This window comes from Rhincodon typus, chromosome 9 (assembly GCF_021869965.1).
Source record: "Rhincodon typus isolate 14 chromosome 9, sRhiTyp1.1, whole genome shotgun sequence".
NCBI classification, from domain to species: Eukaryota; Metazoa; Chordata; class Chondrichthyes; order Orectolobiformes; family Rhincodontidae; genus Rhincodon; species Rhincodon typus.
In genome coordinates this window covers 15,534,137-15,559,623 of record NC_063340.1, presented here as the reverse complement: position 1 = coordinate 15,559,623, position 25,487 = coordinate 15,534,137, and the positions used below count along the sequence as shown (strand labels likewise).

The following is a 25,487-nucleotide window of genomic DNA, read 5'->3' as shown; positions in this document are numbered from 1 at the left end:
TTCCGGATTCCTGCAGCGGGCCTCACGGCGTGGCCTGGTGAATTTCCGGATTCCTGCAGCGGCCTCCCAGCGTGGTCTGGTGAATTTCCGGATTCCTGCAGTGACCTCCCGATGTGGTGAATTGCTGGCGTATTGTGGACTGGAAGCTAAGTGCCAGCGAGGTCTGCTTTCCTGAACTCTTATCTGTAATGCTGGACATTTTATTTCTGTATTGTCTAAAATCTTGTAACAAAAGAAGCTGTGCCCCCGACCCGAAACATCAGCTTTCCTGCTCCTTTGATGCTACCTGGCCTGCTGTGTTCCTCCAGCTCCACACAGTGTTATCTGTGCCTAGGTAATTTTGCACTTAAGTCAGTGCTGTAATTGGTGATGTATAAACTTTTCACTCTACTCGTTGAGTATATGTGACAATAAAGGCTATTCTATTCTATTCTATTCTAAGGGAAGGACTAATTTTTTCAAAAAGGTTCAAAAATTCAAAGCAACAGAGCTAAACAATAAAAGCTTTTTTTGTTATCTTGGTTACGAAGTGGAGCTAGAGAGAGAGGCCCCAAATCCTGCTCACCAGAGCAGGAGTGGACATACACACTGAGCCACCTTCAGTTTAATGAACTCTGACCTTGCTGTTGCCACTGATGGCACACACTCTGAGGTGGCCAAAGTGAATTTGAACAACGGGATTGGATGTGTGTTGCCTGTCAGCCTGGGTTTTCCTCTTTTTTCCCTTTTCCCAGCATCTTTTGTGGATTGGTTTTTTTAGGGTTTAGGAGTTGGAGGAGGAGGGGAATGGTGGGTATGTGTCATTCAGTCACAGGGTTCACACACACTCTCTCACCCCACCTTTCACACGTACACACGCACACACACACACACATACACAAGCATACACACACAGCGACACATATACACACACACACATACACACACACACACATGCACAAACACACCAAGACATACATACACACACACACAGGCAAGTATACACACCGACACACACACACACACACACACAGGCACATACACCGACACACACACACGCACACACACACACGCACAACACACACACACACACACGTGCATACACAGACACACACACACACAGGCATGTACACACACATACACACACATACACACCTACCTCACTCCCTGTTCTGATATGTCTCATAGTCAGTATGTCAATATACCATCAAGAGACATGTTCATGGTATCATTACTGTTCTCACAGAACACAGAACATAGGAAATACACTAGGCACAGGAATAATTCAGCCAATCAAACCTCCTCTGCCATTTGGTGGCTGATCATGACTGCTCCAACATCTTATCACTGTACTCCTGCCCTCTCCCCATGCCCTTTGTCACCATTTGCCTCTGGAAATCTATTTCTTTCTTGAATATATTCAGATACTTGGCCTCTTCAGCCTTCTCTGATAGAAAACTCCACGGGTTCACCAGCCTTTCACTGGAGAAATCTCTCCAGACCAAAATTGTCCACCCAGTTTCCTGAGACTGTAACTCCTTGTTTAGAACACCCTGAAGCCTTTTGAAAGTTCAAATGCACCATATCCACAATTTTCCCTCATCACATCCTCAAAATACAATGCTACCAGTACTTTCTAAATGTCCCGTTCTTTTATAATAGATTCAGAATTTTCATAGCATGTGACCTGGGGATATAAAGATCTCAGACACTGTCTTGCTGGGGAAGCACTTGAGCGCGCTGTGTGCTGTAACTGAATAGCCCTTTTACTAACCCAGACATGATACATCTGTGAATGTAATCATTGTATACTTTAGCCAGCTGTAAGAAACGTTCATTAGATCGTTCATTATCATGCTATTCATGTCCTAGTGTCTCTTGTAATGAGGGATAATGTAGACATTGCTGCACTGGGGAAAGCTACTCTGCTGGAAACAAATCCCACATCACTCCTACCTCTCCCATCCCTTGCCCTCGCCATTCCCCTTCTCAATCCCGCCCAATTTCTCTCTCTCTCTCTCACACGCATACACACACACTCACACACACACACACTCTCTCCCTCACAAACACACACACACACACACGCACGCACACACAGACAGACACACACACTCACACACACACACACACACACGTGTGCACATGCACACAGAGACAGGTGCACAGACACGCACGTGCACGCATACACAGACACACACACTGACACTGACACACACAGACATAGACACAGACACACACAGACACACATGGTAACACACAGACACACACAGTCATGGTAACATGCACAAACACACACACATTCACATGCATGCACACACACAACACAGGCGCGCACACACATTTAGACGCACACATTCCCCATCTATCTTCGTCCCAACTACCCACACTCTCACACACAAACACAAATGTCGTCTCACTCACTTACCCACCCCCAAAAACACATTCTGTCCATCACGTACTTGCTCAATCTTTCTCACTTCCTCCCACACATAGTCCCTCTCTCTCTCTTTCTCACTCCCTCACACACACGTGCATTCACCCACTCTCTCTCACTCCCTCACACACATATTCTGTCTCTTTCCTTCATATCCACATACTGTCTTACACATGCACTCACCCAATCTATCACTTCTTGCCCACTATTGCAAATCCTCACTCACACATTCTCTGACTTCCTCACACACTGTCAGTCCCTTGGCCAAACACTCTCTGTAACTCCCTCACTGTTTCTTTCTCTCACACACACACACACACACACACACACACACACACACACACACACACACACACACACACACACACACACACACTGCTACCTGTTTGACAAGCCTAGTCTAATTGCCCAAGAGACCTTGGAGTGCAGGTTCATAGTTTCTTGAAAGTGGAGTCACAGGGCGATGAAGAAAGCGTTTGGTACACTTGCCCTTATTGGTCAGTGCATTGAGTATAGGAGTTGGGAGGTCATGAGGCAGTTGTACAGGACATTGGTTAGGCTACTTTTGGATACTGCGTTCAGTTCTGGTCTCCCTGCTTGCTACTAGAGGGATGTTGTGAAACTTGAAAGGGTTTAGAAAAGACTTACAAGGATGTTGCCAGGGTTGGAGAGTTTGAGCTATAGAGAGAGGTCAAATAGACTGAGGCTATTTTCCCTGGTGCATCAGAGGCTGAGGTGTGACCTTATAGAGGTTTATAAAATCATGAGGGACATAAATGGGGTGAATAGCCAAGGGGAGTCCAAAACTAGAGGGCATAGGTTTAAGGTGTGTGGAGAAAGGTTTAAAAGGGACCTAAGGGGCAACTTTTTCACACAGCGGGTGGTGCATGTATGGAATGAGCTGCCAGGGGAAGTAGTGGAGGCTTGTACAATTACAACATTTAAAAGGCATCTGGACGGGTACATGAATAGGAAGGGTTTAGAGGGATACGGGCCAAATGCTGGCAAATGGGACTAGATTAATTTAGAATATCTGGTCGGCATGGACAAGTTAGTCTGAAGGGTCTATTTCTGTGCTGTACAACTCTATGACTCTGAATCCAGTCTGTACTTAACAAAATATAGTTTCCCAATGGAGAATTGACATTTTCGTTTTTCTGGCGTTAATGGACAGCCCTCAGAATGTTGGACATTGCCTATTTTCTGAAAGAAAGGCCATTCTCACCAGCAGTAAGTGATGGGGGATATTGCAGAGGGATGGGGATATTGCAGTTATCTGCACCCTCCCATTTGGCTCTGTAGACTTCTGGTTATCTACTTGGCACATTACAGAACGATGTAGAAGGAGATCAATCTTCTTCAGGAGGCTGTCACCTAATCATGCTGACTTCTGAAGCTAGATCTGCCATTGGCACTGCATTGCCTGTTGCAAAAATAGTTACCACAGATCCTCTGTCTTTTCCTTTATCTCACTCCTGGGCTACGACTGGCAATCTCAACAATATTTTCAATTGCGTAAAGCTGACGCTGTAGCAAATTGTGCTTCCCAGCTGTCAAAACGAATCACACGTTTAGATACAAATGGCACAGCTTTTTTGCAGATATCCATCACTCAGAGCTCTCCATCTGCTGTGCACTCAGACTCTTTAGTGCCTGACTGCTGTACAGTTGTGTATGTGACACCCTGGATCTACATTGGTATAGCAATTAGATCCTAACTCCTTACAAATAATTATTGACCAATTTCATCACATTCTCAGAAGCCTATGCTATGGCTTCTTTGAACTGTTACCCCCAGCAGTTATAGCATGGCCACTGAAGCTCTGGTGTAGCTTCTGGAGATGCCTATGTTGACCTCAGTACCTTGGACCCCAAAAGGAAACTTGAATAGCTCCATTTCTCTTGGTCCAGGTTAAGTTGGCTTATTTTCTGGCACTCAGTTGAGTTTTCATGAGTTTACTGATGTGGGGCTTTGGCCTACAAATGACTCATATTGTAGAATCATGGGTACACTCTGCTTTCTGTCCAATGTTGTGAATGCCACGATGTGCTTCCAGAATCTGTAAGCAAGGAGTTCCTTGATAAATAACCCAAATGCAAAGCTCAGATCACTGGTGGAAAGCTGAAATCTGTGCATTGACTAAAAGGGATGCTGCACCCTTGCAAATCCTTCCAAATCAGAACTATAAATGATTATTAACATTAATTAACAGATTAATGTGGGCAAGGATCCACTTGCTGATTACAGAAAATCAAGTGACTTTGGAAAATAGCCAAGCAAAGCTCTTAGGGAGATAAGAGATGGGGTTAATTGCCCTTAATTGCTGGAAAACCTGGCTTTGGAGGAGACTATCTGGCCATGTAGTGATTGTTGCCTAACAATACTTTCTGGACTTGGTTTCTGTTTCATAAACCTAGTGAGTCATAAGAAGGTAAACCCCCAAAGCGTTAAAGTCTGCAATTCTTTCTTTCCCTTATAGTTGAAGTACCAGAGAGCCCAAAAGAAAGTTTCCATAACTCAATATATTGACTAACTTGTAAAACCTGAAAAACTAAACTTTGACCAGTTTTCAAAAACTTGGAACCAACTTGATTTCCATCCAAACTAAAGCATGTTTAGAAAATCTCCCATTGGTCTATGGCTGTCAGAAATTCCATTTTGTCAAGAAATCCAGTGGACTAAGAAAATTCATTAACTTCAATTCTTTGCTTTCCAGATCATTGACAAGTAAGGGTGTTTCTCCTTTGCCTTTTTAAAAATATCATCTCTGCAAAGCCTTTGCTGTCTTTTGTGTTGTGTGTGTGTGTCTGCTTGGGATCAAAAGGGCAACAATTCCAAATCTAGTTTATGATTTGTGTGTTAAGCAGTTTTGTCATTTGTTTTTAGGAATTAGTTTTGTTTAGAATAAACTGATTATTGCAGGAATCTGATGAAAGTCTCTTTTATTCTGGATTGCAGTTCATAAGGAAAACAGTTGACCATTTTGTTGATCAAATCAAAACATACAGTCATGGAGTGACTTGTGGAACAATGTGGCTTGACTACCAGGCAATCAATTGTACAGTGTCCTAAATTACAGCAAGTTCACCTGTCATCCCTGTGTTCATTTATCTACATTTGTTCATGGTCTAGCAATTAAAGCAAGAAGAGTTTAGAGTTCTCACCTGTGTTTCCAAATCCCTCCATCAACATGTCTTTTTTTTATTTGCATACACTCCCCAAATCCATCCAAGATCTTTGTCCCCAACACCCCCCTCCAATTCCGGCTTGTTGTGCGGCATAATTGCTCCAGACATGCCTTCAAAAATCTAAGCCTAACCTTTGAAATTCTATCCTTAAACTGTTCAGCCTCTCCTCCTTTCAAGATGCTTGTTAAACCTTTGGTCTTTGACCAAGCATTTAGTCACCTCCCTTAGAATCTCTTTGTGGCATCCAATTTGTTTGAAAATGCTCCCGTGAAGTGCCTTCAGATGTTTTGCTGCATTAAAGGCGCTATAATAAATGTAAGTTGTTGTTGAGATAGGAGAATTGTCTATTGCGGTTGAAATTTATCTGGGATCTCTCTTTTCTTTCCAGGACACAATGACTACATGTGCCCTGCCACAAACCAGTGTACCATCGACAAAAATCGCAGGAAGAGCTGCCAAGCCTGCAGACTGCGTAAATGCTATGAAGTGGGCATGATGAAAGGTGGTATGTAATATTTGACTTTTAGTTCTCACGCTATCTGTGTTTGGATTGTGAAAGCAGAAATATACCTTTTATTGATGGTTTCAACAGAAGGTGCGATGAAGACAAATATTCTCGGTCCTGTTGATCAATTTGGCTACACCACTAACCCCAGGTGATCTAATACTCCAAACTAAGATAACCTACCCAGGTCATCTGATATCACCAAATCATCTGATACCTAATTGATCCAATACACCCTAGTAATTAAATATTCTTGTGTGAGTCAATCTCTCTAGGTGATCCAATGCAGTCACAGCTACCACCCAAGTGTTCTAAATTCCAAGTGATCCAATACCCTGGATGATTGATGAGTTCCAGATGATCCGATATTCTTAGGTCATCTAGCAAGTCCAGATAATCTGTAACACTTAGGCATTTGACTATCTCCAGGTGATCTAATCCACTCGCTTGCCTAATACTACTCAGGTAATTTATTAGACTTGGAGCTTCTACTACTCCTGGGCCATCAAATATTCCCAGTGATTTAATATTTCTCACGATCTAGTCAAATGAAATAAGTTAATATCCTCGGTGGCGTAATATCCCAGGCCATCCAGTACCCCAGGTGATCGGGTACACCAACTCATCTCATATCCCGAGGTCATCTAATGTATGCAGGTAATTCAGCATTTCCAGGGATCCAATTACGCAGATAATCCAAAGCATTCAAGTGATCTAATTACCCCATGTGATCTAGCATCCCTGGATAATCCCAGGTCCACGTGTGATCCAACACAAGTGCCCAACTGATGTATTACATGCTGGTGATATAATCCTGGTGATGTAGTTATCTAATGCTCTTATGTGATCCAGTACTCCCTGGCAATATAATACACACATTATCTAATACACCTGTGATCTGGGTCCAATATTGACAGGTGCCAGGTGATACGATGCAACCAGGGCTTACACAACAAAGTGATTTAACATCTCCAGTAATCTAATTTGCCAAGGTGCTCCAATCCAATTATGCAAGCCAATGCACCTAGGTAATCCAGTGGAACAATAACTAATACCCATAAACACCCCTGTTATATTTAATATTCTGACTTGGTGTTACCAATTTGGGTGGAGTACTGTCTCTAAATGTTTGAATATTCTAAGCTTAATACATCTATGTAATTCGGAATCATGAGATTAGCCATTATAACCAGATCTAATACATCCAGGTTATCCACAATGCCTAGGCAATTCAATATATCGAATTCTGATCATCCAACACTCTCATGTGACTGAAAACTCCAAGTGATCTGCTACTCATATGTGATCTAGTTCTGCCTACATGATCTAATACAAAGGCATCAAATTCCCCTGCGTAATCCAATACTGCCAAAGTGATCTATTCAGTTTAGGAGATCTGACACACAAACTGTTTTAATGCACTTTATTGATCCAGTACTTCCAAGGTGTCAGTTTTCCAAGAGGATATAATTCCAGGTGATGTAATATGCTGAAGTGTTCTTATACCCCAATTGAAGGAGGAATTAAACACCTTGACAATTTGCAGATGAGAATGAACGAGCATAGATCTGTAATGGTTAAATCATGTCTGAAAAAAATACTTGAATGTTTTGAAGAGGTGATAAATGGGCCATGTTCATGGGTGTATTTATACGGGCTTCTGGAAGGCATTCTATAAAGCAAATCATCTGAGAATGTTAACTCAAGTTGAAGCTCATGAAATTGTAAGGAATTTACCAGCCTGGTTAGGAAATTGGCTGAGTGGCAGGAGATAAAAAGCAAAGAAAATGGGCAGATATTTTAATTGGCAGAATGTGACCAGCAGCATCCTGCAAAGATCACTGTTGGTGTTGCAAAACTGTTCATTATTTACTAAGGACTTAGACGATGTGGTAGAAAGTTTATTGATGACACAAGCATGAGTGCTTTGTAAGCATTGTAGATAGAAGCACAGAATTACAGAGAGGTATTGACAGATTAAATGGATGGGCAAAAGGATTTCAATTAAGGCAAATATGAGATTAACCACTTTGCACCTAAATGAACTCTAGTCTACATGAAACAAATCTAGAAACAGGAAAGTTCATGAGGGACTTGAGGGCCCAGGTGCACAGCTCATGCACAGAAGCACGTACAGGAGAGATCTGAGGCAATGTTGGACTTTGTATTCAGAGAACTGGAATACAAGGGAGTAGGAGTTATATTTCAGTTGTGCAAATTTTTGTTTGGCCAATACCTCAAATACTCTGTGCAATTCTCAGCACTATACTTTGGGATGAATCTATTTTCTTAAAGGAAAGGCAGCATAGATTTACTGAAGTAATATCCATCAACTCAGATTACATTAAATTATGAGGACAGATTGCACACACAGAAATTGTACGATTCACATGTTGGTTTGACCACATTTTGAAGCACCTCCTATGGTTATCATGCTCTGGGATGGGCCTCAAATCCAGAAGGTCTGGGTCAGAGGCAGAGATGCTACCCACTATGCCACAAGATCTTTGTAAAGGCCTGAAAGAGTGTGCAGAAAAGGTTGAAGAGAATGGTTACAGGAACGATGAACTTCAATTACATGGATAGATTGGAGCATTGGAGCATTGCATTGGTCACCATAAAAGAAGAGAGGGTTGAGATAAGATTATGGCAGTTTAAAATCATGAGTCAAAAAAGAGAGAATCTGTTCCCAATGATGGCTGCAACAAGAACCAAAGGATTACAGATTTAAAGATCACACCATCATGTTGTAAAATGTCTTTCAGTGAATGGTTATGGTCTAAAATTTACATCCTGAAAGGGCGGCAGAGTAAAATATAATTGTGAATTTCAAAATGAAATTAGATGAGCATGTGAAATGAAAAGAACTTTGCAGGGCTACAAGGACAGGGCAAGGGAATAGAACTATCTGGATGGTTTTTGCTAAGATCCAGAACAGACTCAATGGGGTAAATTACCACCTTCTCTGCTCTAACTATTCTAAGTTGATCTAATATCCTCTGTTGATCTTGTACTCCTGGTGATCTAGTACATTCAGTTGACATGTCTAAAATAATATGATACCCCCAAGTGATCCAATATCCAACCGTGATCTAATATGATTGGTGAATCAATACTCCTTGTGTTCTAATTCCTTCAGATAACACAACACTTGCATGTGGCCCATGTAAACAGGTGATACGATGACCCTTGGAGATCCAATACATTGAGGTGATCCAGCGACTTAATTTGATACAATATCATCAGGTGATCACTCGAATCTTGTCCAATCAGGATTGATTACATATGGATGACCTAATAGACTCAGTTGATCCAATATCCTGATGTAATCTAATAACTAGAGATGACATAGGTCACTAATAACTCAGAAAGCCTGACTGGAAAGGAACATCATTTATTGTTGAACACCAAAATAGAACCACTACTCATGACGTAAATAGGCTAGTCCCAGCCTAGGGCATGCAGTTCTGCAGACCCATCCCTCAGTCTGCTTTACAAAGGGCTTAGGTGATGAGTTCCAGCTGGACAGACCATTGCCTGTTACCAAGGGAACTTGAATTCTCTGAGCTCCAGAGAAAGATTAATTAGTGATTCCCCATGGATCTTAAAGGGATTATCATACCCACTCAGATAAACTGATGGAAATGAATAATCTAATATAATCAAGTGATCTAATAGGCCCAGACAATCCAATGCCTTCAGATAATTCAATATATCAAGAGCTAGTACCTAAAGGTGACCAATGCATTTCAGTAATTAACAACCCTCAGTAGATTTAATATAACCAGTTGATTTATTAAAAATTGTTGATCTAATATGCTCAGTTGGTCTAACAGCACCAGGTGATCCAATCCTTTTATGTGATATAATAACTCAGCTGATCCAAGGCACATTTTGATCATATTCCATGTCATCTAATTTCTCCAAGTTATCTGGTGCCACTGGGTGATCTATTGTATCTGCATGTTTGAATTCATTCATGTAATGAAATGCATCCAAATGATCTAATAGGCCTAAGTATTCTAATATCAACAGATGTTTTAACATGCTAATGTGATCTATGTTGCTCAGGTGATCCAGCACACTCAAATGAAGTAACTACTAATCTCAGGTCATCAGACATGGCCAGGAAATCCAATACCTCAACCCCCTAGATGATTTAATACTTCTTGTTGATCTAATTCTTCTTTGTGATTAATATCCTGGGTCCTCTAATAATCCCAGATAATACACACAGATCTATTAGCTTCAGGACACTGAAAACATTCAGATGGTAGAATACCCCAGTTAGGTAAATGAATGCTCACAAAGTGATCCAATGTTCCCTATGGATCAGATGCCTCAGTTGATCCAATACACCTTAACATTTCCTCCATCGCTATGCTTATCTCACCCAATATTTCACACCCACGTCCTCCTTCACGATGTCTGCAACATCTTTTTCTTTTTGTAAGACAGATGCAAACTTATTCATTGCGAACCTCATCGTCCCCGTCCTCAGTTATTTTTGGTCTTCGTTAAGCCAGACCCTTTCCTTTGTTATTCTTATGCTCTTTATCCATTTCTAAAAGATCTTTGGGTTTTCCTGGATTTTCCTTGCCTATATCTTTTCATAGTTTCTTTTTGCTTTCCTAATCTGGTTTCTAATTCCACTCCTCCTCTTATTTTACTTAGGCTTTTGGCAGGTTGTGGATTTCTTGGCATCTATCTGTTGAGAGTAATTTTTGCCTCACCTTACCCAGTCTTCTGTTTGATATTTCAGGTGGAGGTAGATGTGGGAGATGTTGATGTTTAGAGGGTGGGAAATTTTGATTGGTGAGTCTCAGTCTTTTTCTTTTTGTGAATATATTTGTTCAGATTCTAAACTTTCACTATCTTCTCCGTGAATGTTGCCTTCAGGTCACATCTAAGCTCAGAAAAATTGATCCATGCCAAATTTAAATCTTTTGCTGTTGGTCTGTCTACCATTTTTCCATAACTGTTCTAAATCTGACTCACTTATGCTCACTTCTACGAAAATGCTTTCCTGCTAAGATCCCTTCCACCTGCCCATATTCATTACCTAAAATTAAGTTCAGACATGCCCCTTCTTATGTTGGCTTTCAACGCATTGGTTAAAAAAGTGTTCTTGAAGATGTTTAAAGAAATCTGTGCTCTGTGCCGCATTGAAAAGATCGCCAGTTAATCTCCAGGCAGTTTAAGTTCTCCAGTATAACTGCCCTTTCTTCCTACACTTCTCAGTAACTTGCCTATGTGATCTTCGATCTTTCTCTGGCTTTTTGAAGATCGAGGATCTGTATTATACACTCAGCTGGATGGTTGCCCTTATTCAATCTTCGCTTCAACCCATATAGCTTCATTTGTTGATTCTTCTGATCCCTCTTCACAGCTGGGGGTGGTTCTTTCAATAATATTATGACCCAACCTAACATCCAATCTCCTTTTTATCCTCACTCCTGTAACCAGGACTGTTGAGCTGCTCTTCTTTAAGCTATGTTTCAGTGAGAGCATTAGGATCCAAGTGTCTTTTTCTTCCCTCAGCTCCTCCAACCTATTGACAGGACACCCCGCATTGAGTAATATATCAATACTCATTGAACAGCTACCCCATTATCTGCCTTCTTTACTTTGATTCTTCAAACTTCTACACTCAATTTTTGCCTTCTGTTTCCAGTTTTGCTTCTTATCTTTCTGAATCAGAGTAGCTGGGCCCGAGGTGGTTTGCTGGGCCATCTCAGAGGGCAGTTAGAAGTCAACCACATTGCTGTGGGTCTGGAGTCACATACAGGGCAGATTGAGTAAGGCTGGTAGGTTCCCATCCCTGAAAGTCTCAGATGGATCATAGAATCCCTACAGTGTGGAAGCAGGCCATTTGGCTCAATGGGACCACACTGACCCTCAGAACAGCATTCCACCCACACCCACCCTCTCCCTGTAACCCTGCATTTCCCATGGCTAATCCACCGAGCCTTCACTCCCCTGGGCACTATGGGGTAATTTAGCATGGCCAGTCCACCTAACCTGCACATCTTTGGACTGTGGGAGGAAACCCACACAAATGTGGGGAGAATGTGCAAACTCCACATTGACAGTCGCCCGAGGGTGGAATCAAACCCGAGTCCTGGCCCTGTGAGTCAGCAGTGCTAACCACTGAGCCACAGTGCCATTTACAGTAATCCAATCATTTCACAGTTACCTTTACCAATTCTAGCTTGTGGTTCTAGACTTATTTCATTAAATGGACGATTTGCCCTCGTGAGATTTGAAGTCAAATTTCTGTAACATTGCTCAAAGCCTCTGGATTGCTCAACTGCTATGTTACTATACCTGCAGATGGGTTGCATAGTACAATGGCACCGGCTGAAGATGATCATCTGACATTAGTCAGAAGCAACAAATCAGTAATATTAAAATGTTTTACAATTACTTCATGATTTATGTTTAGAAGGTTGTGTGTCCAGTTATTGAGTCTGTACGCTGCTGTTCAGCTCCTGTCAACTCTTACTACATTTATTGAAGTGTATTTTGCTCAGATTCATACTATTATTCAAGAGGCCAAAGGACAACTTACTGAGATGACTATGGTAATGTATCTCTTCAAGTGCTGTCTAGGTGGGAGTGTGGAAGCTAAGAATCTCATTATTCTTCTCCCTAGCCCCATCACCGCCTATCTCTCTAATTGGATGCTTCTCATGTGATGAAATATCTCCCTGTCGCTCTCCCTCTCAATCTGGCACTTTATTAACAAACTGAGTTTAAAAGGTTACGAACACAGAGCTGCACATTACAAAATGGGTAAGGACACCTCAAGGTCTACATCATCCTTGTAGTACAATCACGAGTCAGTTATAACTGTGTAGGAGCCTTCCTAGGATATCTGCCTGCCTCTGTTTTACCATATGTTGAGATAACAGAAGGTTGAAAGGACAATGTGGTCATTCACCTGATTACAAACCTCCCTTGCAGTGTGGGCCACGCTATCAGGCCTCTTCTCACACGCAATGCCGTTATAATACTGGCATCAAGTCACAGGAGTTCAGAATCTCAATCCAGCTGCATTGCAGTTTTGGCACTTATTCAATGAGGTGGCTGAGCTGGGAAAGGCAAGTTCAAAAACAGCTCACGGTTAAATCTATGTCAAGAGAGATGGGGAAAAATAAGAAATGAGTGAAAAGGAAAAGAATTAAGACGCTAAAACAATGGCTACCCATTGAGCTATAAAAGCTGTCAGGGTAAATGTCGCTGAAGTAAGTTCTTTAGTTAAGTTCAAGAAACCTAGTATTGTACAAGGAATGATGAAATGGTCAGAGAAAGAGAAAATGAGATGGCAAGAGATTGTCTGTTTGAACATTCATCCAGTAACAATTCAGTAATAATGGTTAGAGTCAGACTTGTTGGACCATTTCACATTTCTACAAACGTCAAGCCAAATCAAACAAAAAGCGTGACCTGAGTGGTTGGGAAGAGACACAATTGCAATGTTTAAAATCTTAAGACGGTGGACAATGTTTGTCACTTTATAAGGCTCTCGACCCCTAGATCAACAGTTAGCAAGTTCAAGTGCCACTGAGTACATCATATATCTGCTGACACTGTGATAAAATACTGAAGGAAGTGTTGTACCGCTGAAGCTAATGCCTTTCGGACAAATGTTAAATCTACCCCATCTGCCTGTTTAGTACGGTGAATTACCAAAGTATTTTTCCCTGGGGTAGGGGAGTCCAAACTAGAGGGCATAAGTTTAAGGTGAGAGGGGAAAGGTTTAGAAGTGAACTAAGGGCCAACTTTTTCACACAGAGGGTCGTGTGTGTTTGGAATGAGCTGCCAGAGGAGGTGGTGGAGGCTGGTACAATTAAAACATTTAAAAGGCATCTGGATGAGTATATGAATAGGAAGAGTTTAGAGGGATATGGGCCAAATGCTGGCCAATGGGTCTAGATTAATTTAGGATATCTGGTCAGCATGGACAAGTTGAACTGAAGGGTCTGTTTCCATGCTGTATAACTCTATGACTGTATGACTCTAAGTGGATATAGAAGGTCCACGATAAGCAGGGAGTTACATCTTGATTAATATTCCTCCCTCAACCAACATCAGAATCTGGAACAGTGCACCTATAACAACACTCATGAGATACTGCATTGGAGTAGCAGTGTTGATTTTTCTGATCAGGACTGTGGAGTGGGATTTGACCCCACAACCTTCAGCCTCAGAGCTAGGGGGTTGTCCATTGAGCTATAAAAGCTGTAAGGGTAAATGTCACTGAAGTAAGTTCTATAGTTAAGTTCAAGAAGCCTAGGATTGTATGAGCTGGCACCAAAACATTACCATGAAATTCTTGCATAAACAACAATGTAACTAAATTCTCGACCACATTTTCAGAACAAAGGAAATGCTGAATGAAGCATTTGAAATGTATATTCGAATGTGCACAAAATAAAGGCCTGAAACTGGTTGGAATATTCACAGGAAAAGAATGTGGTATAATGGAAGTTCACTGAAGCAGTATGGGCACACCTGTTGCAACCTGGAGAGTGGAGCATTCAGCTAATTTTCTTCTTTCATGTTTCCTCCTCCTCTTAGTACAGGGTTGGGCAGATAAGGACTAACGTTTAAAAGTTGTGTTGTGTTCTGTAGTTAAAATTTAACCTTTCACATCGCTGATACAGCCAAGCCTTGTTATAACAAGCTGCACATATGATTAACCTAATCGTATTTCTCAAAGACATGGCTTCATTTACCTCAGGATCCGTCGTTTGTCATTAAACCTTTTCAATTATAACAAAGAACAAAGCATACTGAATTCCTCTTTGAAGACCACCATGAATTGGAGACATATTTTGGGTCATTAACTCCACTGTAGTTGCTGTCAAAGTCATTGCATGTATAGCCAGAACAGGAAGCTTTCATGTTTGGAATTTCCAATTCCTTTCCCGGTCAGCTCTCCCTCTCTCCCCAGCCCAGATGAAATAACTTGTTCTCTGTAACCTCCTGCTTTAAGTAGCTTGACCCCAAATTCAACAGAACCCATTCAACTGAGGCAACTGATCAAAGGGTGACAGGTTAGTGCTGGATTTGAAGCCGTAGGTCAGTGACTTAGGCATTAACTGAACGAAAATCGCCTTTCGCAGTGATTTTGTTTCTTGGCTGGTGAAATTTTTAGTTTACCGTCCCAGCAACCTCTTTGCCCACATTGACCTCGTCAATCTTCTGAGTTGATGGCTGTACAGCCCTGGTTGCTCTCGAGTCTCTGCTTTTGCCTTCAGTTGTTTTCTTTGAACCTAAAGAATGACATTAAGTTCCCACATTGCCAGCATATATTCTGACCAAGACTGTCATGTGACTGATATGTGTTTAGCATGTGGGGCAGATGTTCTCCACCTCTCTGGCCTTTTCAAAGTGAGAAACATTGGAACTACTTCCTTGTCTTCTTTAATTTTTCACTTTAATATTGAAATTATTTCATGACACCCCCTCCAATTCCTAATTCTGATTCTTTAAAAAAAAATCATTCATGGGGTATAGATTTTGATGACCAGACCAGCATTTACTGCCCACTCCTGAACTAGCCTTGAGAAGGTGAACGTTTTTGAACTGCTGCAGACTACATGGTGCAGTTAGCTGTTCCCAAATCTGTTACCGAGGGACTTCCCAAAGTTTGACCACAGCAGCAGTGAAAGGACAGCAGGATATTTCCAAGTTGGCGTTGTGGCTCAATGGTTAGCACTGCTACCTCACAGTGCCAGGGACCTGGGTCTGATTCTACCCTTGGGTGCCTATCTGTGTGGAGTTTGCACATTCTTCCTGTGTCTGTGCTGGGTGCTCCGGTTTCCTCCCGTGGTCCAAAGGTGTGAAAATTAGGTAGATTGGCCATGTTAAATTGCTCATAGTGTCCAGGGATGTGTAGGTTAGGTGCATTAACCGTGGGAAATGCAGGGGTTACAGGGATGGGTCTGGCTGGATGCCCTCTGGAGGGTTGGTATGGACTTGTTGGGCCGAATGGCCTGTTTCCACACTGTAGGGATCCTAAGAAGGTGGTGTGTGACCTGGAGAGACATTTGCAGGTGTTGTTCCCATGCATCTGTTCCCTTGCCCCAGAGTTAATAGACATTATTTGTTTGGAATGTGTTGCTGGAGAAGCCTGATGCAGTGCCACTTGTAAACGACACATGCTACAGCCCCACAGAGTGCTAGTAGAGTGGACGTTTCTTTATATCAGGACTCAAAATGCACAGGGTCCTTTGCCCTGTAAATCCCCAAAACAACTGGGAAAATGCAATCGGAGGGTGGCTGATGGGAGGACTGACCCCCTGAGGACAATGGACCGAATCGGGTAGGAGCTGCTCTACCTATCTGTGCTTAAGGATCTATCAGCAGCAAAAGTGGAGAGAAGCAACCTGTGATTGGAGGAGATGTGACCAACCGGAAGCTAAATTGAGGGAGTTGCTGGGGAGCTGCAAAAGATGGTGAGTGGGGGGTAGGAGGTAGGAGGTAGGAGGGAGGCTGAAAAAAGATTGGAAGGAGATTGAGGCTACATGTGGGGTGGGAATATGCACAAGGGGTGGAGGAGGAGGCTGTGAGAGGGGTAATTTGGAGGGAGAGGCTGTGAAAGGAGTGAGGGAAAAGGAACAAAAACAGAAATTGCTGGAGAAACTCAGCAGGTTTGGCAGCATCTGTGGAGAGAAAGCAAAGTTAATATCTTGGGTCCAGTGACCCTTCTTCAAAAACTGACAGTAGCTTGGAAAAGCTTGGTATATATGTTGAAGACAGGGGCTTGAGGGTAGGGTTGGGGGTTAGAAGGAGTGAGTGGATAGATGGAGACTGAGCCCACAGAGAGAGAGAGAAAGAAGGTTAGGCAGACAGAGGAATGGATGATGGTAAAACAGGGAGAAAGAAAGCAGCTAATGGGGACCGTAAGTAGGTGAGAATGGGCTGGCTGTGCTAAAAGCAGCCCATGTCATGAGAGGGCCTGGGGTAGGGGTTTGGGTAAAAGACATCGAGGAAGTTGTTCAGGTGAAGGAAGACAACATTGTGAGCTTGGGGAGAGGCTACAACAGGAGTGAGGGCAGAAAGAGGCTGCAAGGGGGGCATAAGAGGGAAGCTGTTAAGGAGACAAAACAGTTTTCAACCTGTCAACAGAAATATTCAGCTCACCAGGTGCCAGGAAAACCTAAAATCACTGAGGTAGTGAATTACCTTACAATTGAATGTGGAATCTCTAGTCTAAGCTGTTTAAGTTCAGGGGCCACCATATGGAGAAAAAATGTGATGGATGTGATTAACACTGATAGTTGTTAAATTTAAATCTGAAACTGATAACCTGAAGTGCTATATAAAAGATCTGATTAAACTGTTTCATCTTTGTGTACTTGTGATGGAAACGTATCAGTCACAATTTCACCAGTTAGCAGAAGCTGTATTTAGGGTAATTGTTTTTTTGTTTGTTGAAGTGCGTGTCAGTTATTTTGAAAACCATTTCTCTTGTTGGCTTGTGCCAATTTGGTTCCTGCATTATCTCAGAAATTAACGTTTCTCGTGTGGGATACAGTTTTAGGTTTAATGGAGGATTGATAATTATTGAGGATATTGATGAATTCTTCTATTTCTCCTTTTGTCAGAGTCCAAATGCCCCATACCTCAAAACAGTGCAGACGATTGTCACTGCATTGCATAAAAAAGGAGTTAGTAAGAATTAGAGGCGCCCCTGAAAATGAAGAAGTAGCCTCTGTGAAAATCTCAAGAGACCTCAAAAAAAAACTGTTTTGATCCCTATTTTATAAGTTTATACTTTATTCTGTAAAGGCAGGGTGAGTGGAACTAGGTGGGTGTGACTTGCAGAGATCACATGCCAGCAGAATGGCCTCCTGTGTGTAAGTTTCTATAATCTATAAATCTTAAAGTGCTGGATGGTAATGAAGTCAGCTGCTTTGTCCTGGATAACGTTGGGCTTCTTGAATGTTCCACTCATTCAGCCAAGTGGGAAGTATTCCATCACACTTCTGACTTGTGCCTTGCAAATGGTGGGCAGGCTTTGTGCAGGGAGCAAGTGAGTTACTCACCACAGAGTATTCAAGCTCTGACTTGTTTCCTTGGCTACAGAATTAATATGCTTGCTTAGGTTTCTGGTCAATGGTGACTCTAAGATATTGATAGTGAGGGATTTGATGATAGAACTCAAGGGGAGGGATTAGACGTTCCTGTTTGGATGTGGAGATGCCAGTGTTGGATTGAGGTGGACAAAGTCAGAAGTCACACGACACTGGGTTTTAGTCCAACAGGTTTATTTGAAATCTCAAGCTTTCAGAGCGCTGCTCCTTCGTCAGGTGAAGTCTGGCTTTTGAGGTGTGCCAACTTGTCAACTATCAACACCAACCTGAATGTTGTCCACAGGACTACGTCATTGTTGGAGGAGTTGCAAATTGAAGTAAGCACTGCAAACTTCTGATCTTAGGTCAAAGGAGAGGTTATTAATGGAATGAGATAATTGGGTGTTAGGCACTGCTCTGAAGAACTCCTGTACTGATGTCCTGGAGCTGCAATAATTGGCATCCAAGAACTACAACCATCTTTCTTTGAGCCAATTATGACTCCAACTAGTGGAAAGTTTACTCACCATTTCCCATTGACTTCAATTTTTCTGTAGATCCTTGATACGTTCATAAGTCAAATGTTGATCTCAAGGACAGAAACTCTGACCACATCTCTGGAATTCAACTCTTTAGTTCATGTTTGGTCAAACCACACATTGATAAACAGGTAATTCATGAGGAAGTGCACTTGATAACTGTTAACAACAACCTCCATCACTCCTGTGCTGATTGAGAGTAGGCTGATGGTGTAGTAATTGACCCCATGGTATCTCTCCTGCTTTTGCTGGGCAGGACCAAGCTGGGTAATTTTCCACTTTGCTGTGTCAATGTCAGTGTTGTAGCAGAACTGGAATACATTGGCTCGAGGCATTGATGGTTCTGGAGTGCAAGTGTTCAAAAGTACACCAGGATGGCCCATCGACTTTGCTGTATCTCTGGCAGCCAGCTGTGTCTTGCTGTAAGGTAGAGTGAATCAAATTGGTTGAGACTGTCTTCTGTGATGGTTGGGACATTGGTAGTAGGTAGAGATAGATAATCCCCACTGAATGAATAGGGTCACAAATGTTTCATCCCTCTCTCTTGTCATCATCTACTGGGCTCCTTCACATTGGGGATGGGCACAGGACCACTCCTTCTGTTCATTGCTGAACTGTCAACCACCAATCACAATGGGGATGTGGGAGGGACCGCAGAAACTTAATTGAATCTGTTGATTGCATGATTACTCAGGCCTGTCTAAAGCATACAGTATCTGGTGTCTGGCATGCATGCAGTCCTGTGTTGGAGCTTCACCAGGTTGGCACCACATTTTCAGCATACCTACTGTTGCTCTTGGCATGCTGCTCTACACTCATCCTTGACTAGCCCAATGATGTTGGAGTGAGGGATATACAGGCTAGAATTATGGTTGACTAGAATTCTGCTGCTGATGGCCCTTAGCACCTCATAAATCCCAAGTTTTAAGCCATTCACTCTGTTCTGAATCTATCCCATTCAGCATTGTGTAAAGATGGAGATTGTCCTCATTGAGAAGATGAGACCTCTACACATGGGCTCTTCTTTAAAAAAACTGTGCTGCAGTTACCAACACCAGTATTATCTGTGAAGATGGAATTTTAAAAATGTGTTGCTGGAACGTAAGCATTGCTGGCGAGATCAGCAGTTATTGCCTATCCCCAAATGTCCTTAGGAAAGTTGTGAGCTTTCTTCTTGAGTCCTTGTGGTGTAGATACATGAAATTCCTCGATTTTGATCTGGCTATCATGAAGGAACAGCGATATAGTTCCATGTCAGGATAATGTGCGAGAGGAGTTTTAAGGGGAAGTGTTACCATGCGCCTTCCGCCCTTGACATTCTAGGTGGTAGAAACTGTGGGTTTGAGGTGTGCTGCTGAAGAAACATTGGTATGTTGCTGCAGTACCTCTTGCAGGTGGTACTCACTGGCATTGGTGGTGTTGACAGGAATGAAGCTTCGATAGTTGGCAGGGTTGGTGATGGAAATCAAAATGGGATGCTTTGTCCTGGATTGTGTCGAGCTTTTTGAGTGTTGTTGAAAATCCATGGAAATGCAGAGTATTTCAACACACTGCTGACTTTTGTCTTCTTTGTGGTGGGAAGGTGAGACATGTACTGCAGAATTCCCAGCCTCTGATCTCTTTTTGTACCTACAGTATTTATGAGGCAGATTACACTTCTGGTCAATGGTGACTCCCAGGCCACTTTTGGAATATTGCATTCCTTTCTGGTCTCTCTGCTATAGGAAAGATGTTGTTAAACTTGAAAGGGTTCAGAAAAGATTTACAAGGATGTGCTGGGTTTGGAGGGTTTGAGCTACAGGGAGAGGCTGAATAGGCTGGGGCAATTTTCCCTGGAGCGTCAGAGACTAAGTGATGACCTTATAGAGGTTTATAAAATCATGAGGGGCATGGATAGGGTGAATAGCCAAGGTCTTTCTCCCAGGTAGGGGAGTCTAAAACTAAAGGGCATTAATTTAGGATGAGAGGGGAAAGATATAAGAGGGACCTAAGGGGCAACTTTTTCACGCAAATGGTGGTGTGTGTATGGAATGAGCTGCCAGGGGAAGTGTTGGAGGCTGGTACAATTACAACATTTAAAAAGGCATCTGGATGGGTATATGAATAGGAAGGGCTTAGAGGGATATGGGCCAAATGCTGGCAAATGGGACTAGATTAATTTAAGATATCTAGTTGACAAGGAAAAGTTGGACCGAAGGGTCTGTTTCCATGCTGTACAGCTCTATGACCCTATAATAGTGGTGATTAAATGACTGTAATGCTGTTGACTATTAAGCGAACTCTTTCTTGGCCAAGATGCATGGTACTTGTGTGACACAAATGTTATATGCCACTTATTAGCTCAAGCCTGGATGTTGTCCAGATCTTTGTTGCATGTGGATTGCTACATTATCCAACGTTCCATGAACGGAAGTGAATAACAAGCAACAATCAGTGAACATCCGCATTTCGGAGCTGATGATGGAGGAAAGGTTGTTGCTGAAGCAGCTGAAGATTGTTGGGCCAGGACACTACCCTGAGGAACTCAGGAGGTTACAATGCTTGATCACCAACAACCATAATGATCTAAAGCAAAAACAGAAAGTATTGGAGAAACTCAGCAGGTGTGGAAGCATCTGTGGAAAGAGAAACAGAGTTAACGTTTTGAGTCCAGTCAGAACTGAAAAACAGCTGGGAAATGTATTTTCATTTACCCTGTCTTTTATGCTGATGACGGGGTGAGGGTTGAGGGGATAGGAATTAATGAGTTGAATAGTTGGAGACAGTGCCCGGAGATAGAGATAAAGAAAGGAGAAGCAGACTAAGCGATTGCTGGTGATCAGCTGGGAGACGGTTAAGTACTGAATGGGTGCTAACGGGAAACATGATTAATTGAAAATGAGTGGGTTGGGCTGCGACCAACCCATACAGTACATGAGTTCAACAATTTCAGATTATAAACACCTTCTTTCATGTTCGCTACCCACGCCCATGTCCTGTCTTAAATGGGTTTCTCTCTCTCTGATGCCTCATTCTGTCAAATGCTGCCTTGATGTCTAAGGGAGTCACTCTTAGCAATCTTTTGCCCAACATAGTAATGGCCCTTGGAGTCTGAAGGAACCCAAACAGAGTGTCAGTGAGCAAGTTACCACTGACTTAACTGCTGTTCGTTCGAGTGCTCACACCTTCCATCACTTTGCAGATGATTGAGAGTGGAATGACTGGGTAATAATTGGCCAGATTGTACTTGCTCTGTTTTTAGTGGACACAGTACTTGGAGATTGGGCAGGAAAAAGGTTATGTAGGTTTTTCCACTTACATTGACTGGGGTTATCAACTTTGGTGGCTGAGATGAGGAGAAATCTCTTCTCCCAGAGAGTGGTGAACATAGGAGCAAGGAAGTCATGTCACAGCTTTATAAAACATTGGTGAGGCCACAGATGGAAACCTGCAGTTCTGGTCATCACACTACCAGAAGGAAATGATTGCCCTGGCAAAGGTGCACTGAGGTATTCACCAAAGAGAAGAACATGACTGATGTTGAGGTCAGGGATGAGTGTGTGAATAATTTTAGACAATGTCAATACATGAAAGGAGAAAGTTTTGAGTATCCTAAATTGCATTAGGGTAGACAAGTCCCCAGGGCCTGATGGGATCTATCCCAGGTTACTGCGAGAGGCAAGGGAAGAAATAGTTGAGGCTTTAGCACATATCTTTACATCCTCTTTGACCACAGGTAAGATTCCAGAGGAATAGAGATTAGCCAATATTGTTCTTTTGTTTAAGAAAGGAAGGAGGGATAATCCGGGAAATTATAGGCTGGTGAGTCTGACATCTGTGGTGGGCAAGCTCTTGGAGAAGATACTGAGGGACAGGATATGTGCACATTTGGAAGGAAGTGGGCGCGTTAGCGACAGGCAGCATGGTTTCGTATGGGGAAGGTCATGTCTTACCAACCTGATCGAACTTTTTGAAGAGGTGACAAAGATAATTGATGAGGTTAGAGCTGTGGATGTAGTTTATATGACTTTAGTAAGGCATTTGATAAAGTCCCACACAGCAGATTGGTACAGAAACTGAAATCACATGGGATTCGGGATGGGCTGGTGAGATGGATATAAAACTGGCTTGGTCATAGAAGACAGTGGGTAGCGGTGGAAGGGTTTTTCAGAATGGAGACCGGTAGCTAGTGGTGTTCCAAAGGAATCAGTCTTAAGTCTTCTGTTGTTTGTAGTATATATAAATGATCTGGAGGAAAATGTGGGTTGTCTGATTAGTAAGTTTGCAGATGACACGAAGATTGGTGGAGTTGGTGATAGTGCTGACGATTGTGAAAGGATACAACAGGACATAGATTGGTGACTTGGGCACAGAAATGGCAGGTGGAATTTAATCCAGACAAATGCAAAGTGATGCATTTTGGAGGATCAAATTTAGGTGTGAATTATACTGTAAATGGCAGAATCCTTAGGAACATCAACATACAGACGGATCTGGGCATGCAGGACCACAGTTCCCTAAAAGTGGCAACACAGGTGGCCAAAGTGATTAAGAGGGCCCATGGTATGTTTGCCTTCATCAGCCGGGGCAGGGAGTACAAGAGTTGGTCATGTTGCAGCTATGTAAAACCCTTGTTAGGCCTCATTTGGAGTATTGTGTGCAGTTTTGGTCGCCACACTATCAGAAGATAGTGGAAGCTTTGGAGAGAGTGCAGAGAAGGTTCACCAGGATGTTACGTGGCCTCCAGGACATTGACTATGAGGAAAGGTTAAAAAGACTAGGATTGTTTTCACTGGAAAGACACAGCTGAGAGGAGACCTGATAGAGTTCTACAGCACTATGAGAGGCATAGATAGGATATATAGTCAGAGGCTTTTTCCCAGGGTTGAAGTTTCAATTACAAGGGGGCACAGGTTCAAGGTGAGAGGGGGAAAGTTTAAGGGAGATGTGGGAGGAAAGTTTTTCACGCAGAGTGTAGTAGGAGCCTGGAATGCACTGCCAGAGGAGGTGGTAGAAGAGGTATGTTGGCAACTTTTAAGAGGCATCTGGATGGTTACATGAATAGGGAGGGAAGAAGGACAGAAGGTTTGTTTTTTGGTCTAGTCAGGGCATGATGATCGGCACAGGCTTGGAGGGCCGAAGGGCCTGTTCCTGTGCCGTACTTCTCTTTTGACATTCACCAGGATGTTGCCAGGGATGAAAAGTTTCGGTTATGAGGAGAGACTGAATAGGCTGGGTTTGTTTTCCTTGGGGCAGAGGAGGCTGGGGGTGGGGGTGGGAGGATCTGTTTGAGGTAAACTAAATTATGAGAGGCATAGACAAGGTAGATCCTGAGAATCTTTTCCCTGAGACCAGAGGGCATAAGTTTACGGTGAGGAATAAATGGTTTAGACAAGAATGTTTTCATCCAGACAGTGGTACGAATATGGAATTTACTACCTGAGAGGGTGACGAAGGCAGGTACTCTCACACATTTAAGAAGCATCTGGGTAAGCACTTAAAATGCCAAGGCAGAGTAGGCTATGGACCAAGTGCAGGTAAATGGGATTAGTCTAATTTTGGTGTTTGTTAATCAGTATAGACATGGTGGGCTGAAGGAACTGCTTCAATGCTGTATGACAGTATTAGAGTTATACAATGATCATGAGGATAAGAAATCCAGAAGACCCAGAAAGAAAAAAACACCAAGCAAGCCAGTTACCACTGACCTCGTCAGCCTGCAGCGGTAACGACAGAAAGAGACAACAGCAAATTTAAAGAAACCCAGTGAAAGAGCCTCGGAGAAGAAGAAAAGTCGGGAAAATGTTGCGACCCACTTGGGAAAGTGTGCTGAAACTTTAGTGCCTCTAATCCTGGGGTCATCGCAAAAGTTAAAGATTTCATCAAAATACGCAAAGTCACTGATTTACCTGTCTGATGGAATCAGGTGTTATAACAGACAACACAGACCAGGTACTCGTATGTAATAAGTGCTACTGTCTACTATGAACATGTTCCAGCCACAGGTAGACAAAACTAAGAACTATCAGCATATAACTCTACTAATTAAAACACTAATCCCTTTTAACCCCCTACACACACACTCATAAAGACAGATACAGCCAAATAAAAAGAACGTTGGTGTTTTGGGTGGAGGGCAAAAAGTTGTGAAGTACAGTTTAGTTGCATCAATACGCATGGTTTGATGAGGTGTTTCTTTTGTTTCCCAAGACCTTCTGTTATTCAATCCCCTTTCACTGGATTCTTCCACTTCTTTGCAGAAGGCACAGGGTGATTGGTACACTGACTGCAAAGTCTCTTACTTGCTAATTAAAGGCAACAGCCCACAGCAACTTTTACTGCAGAGCAATAGAGGCAGAATCTGCTCTTCTAGCAGTCTAGAGGCTTTTCAACCTCTACTGTAAACCCCCAAGCTGTTCATCCAGCTAGGAGATTATTAGAGACCTGTCACATCAGGCTGATGACTTCCAGCATCAATGACTTGTCACATTTGTACAAACCAGCCAGCTACCTGCTACTGGCAGGCCCACTCTCTGCACATACTGTCCAGTGTGATACTGTTTTATCTGCTCCCTCACTGTTTGACCAAAGCAGCGGAGTAAACACAACTTACATTGAGTGCTAGTAGGAACTGCAGATGCTGGAGAATCCGAGACAACAAGGTGCAGGGCTGGATGAACACAGCAGGCCAAGCAGCATCATAGGAGCAGAGAGGCTGACGTTTCGGGCCTAGACCCTTCATCAGAAAAGCTTTTCTGATGAAGGGTCTAGGC

At 42.6% G+C, this 25,487-nt stretch overlaps 1 protein-coding gene across 2 annotated transcripts in view; it reads left to right on the top strand.

Annotated features, from left to right (window-relative positions):
• esr1 (estrogen receptor 1) overlaps window positions 1–25,487 on the top strand; it is a 252,890-nt gene that overhangs the window by 101,792 nt on the left and 125,611 nt on the right. For both annotated transcript variants that reach the window (XM_048600892.1, XM_048600891.1), the window contains one exon: window positions 5,994–6,110. In XM_048600892.1, coding sequence (XP_048456849.1) covers window positions 5,994–6,110 — 117 coding nt within the window. The remainder of the gene's footprint in view (window positions 1–5,993; window positions 6,111–25,487) is intronic.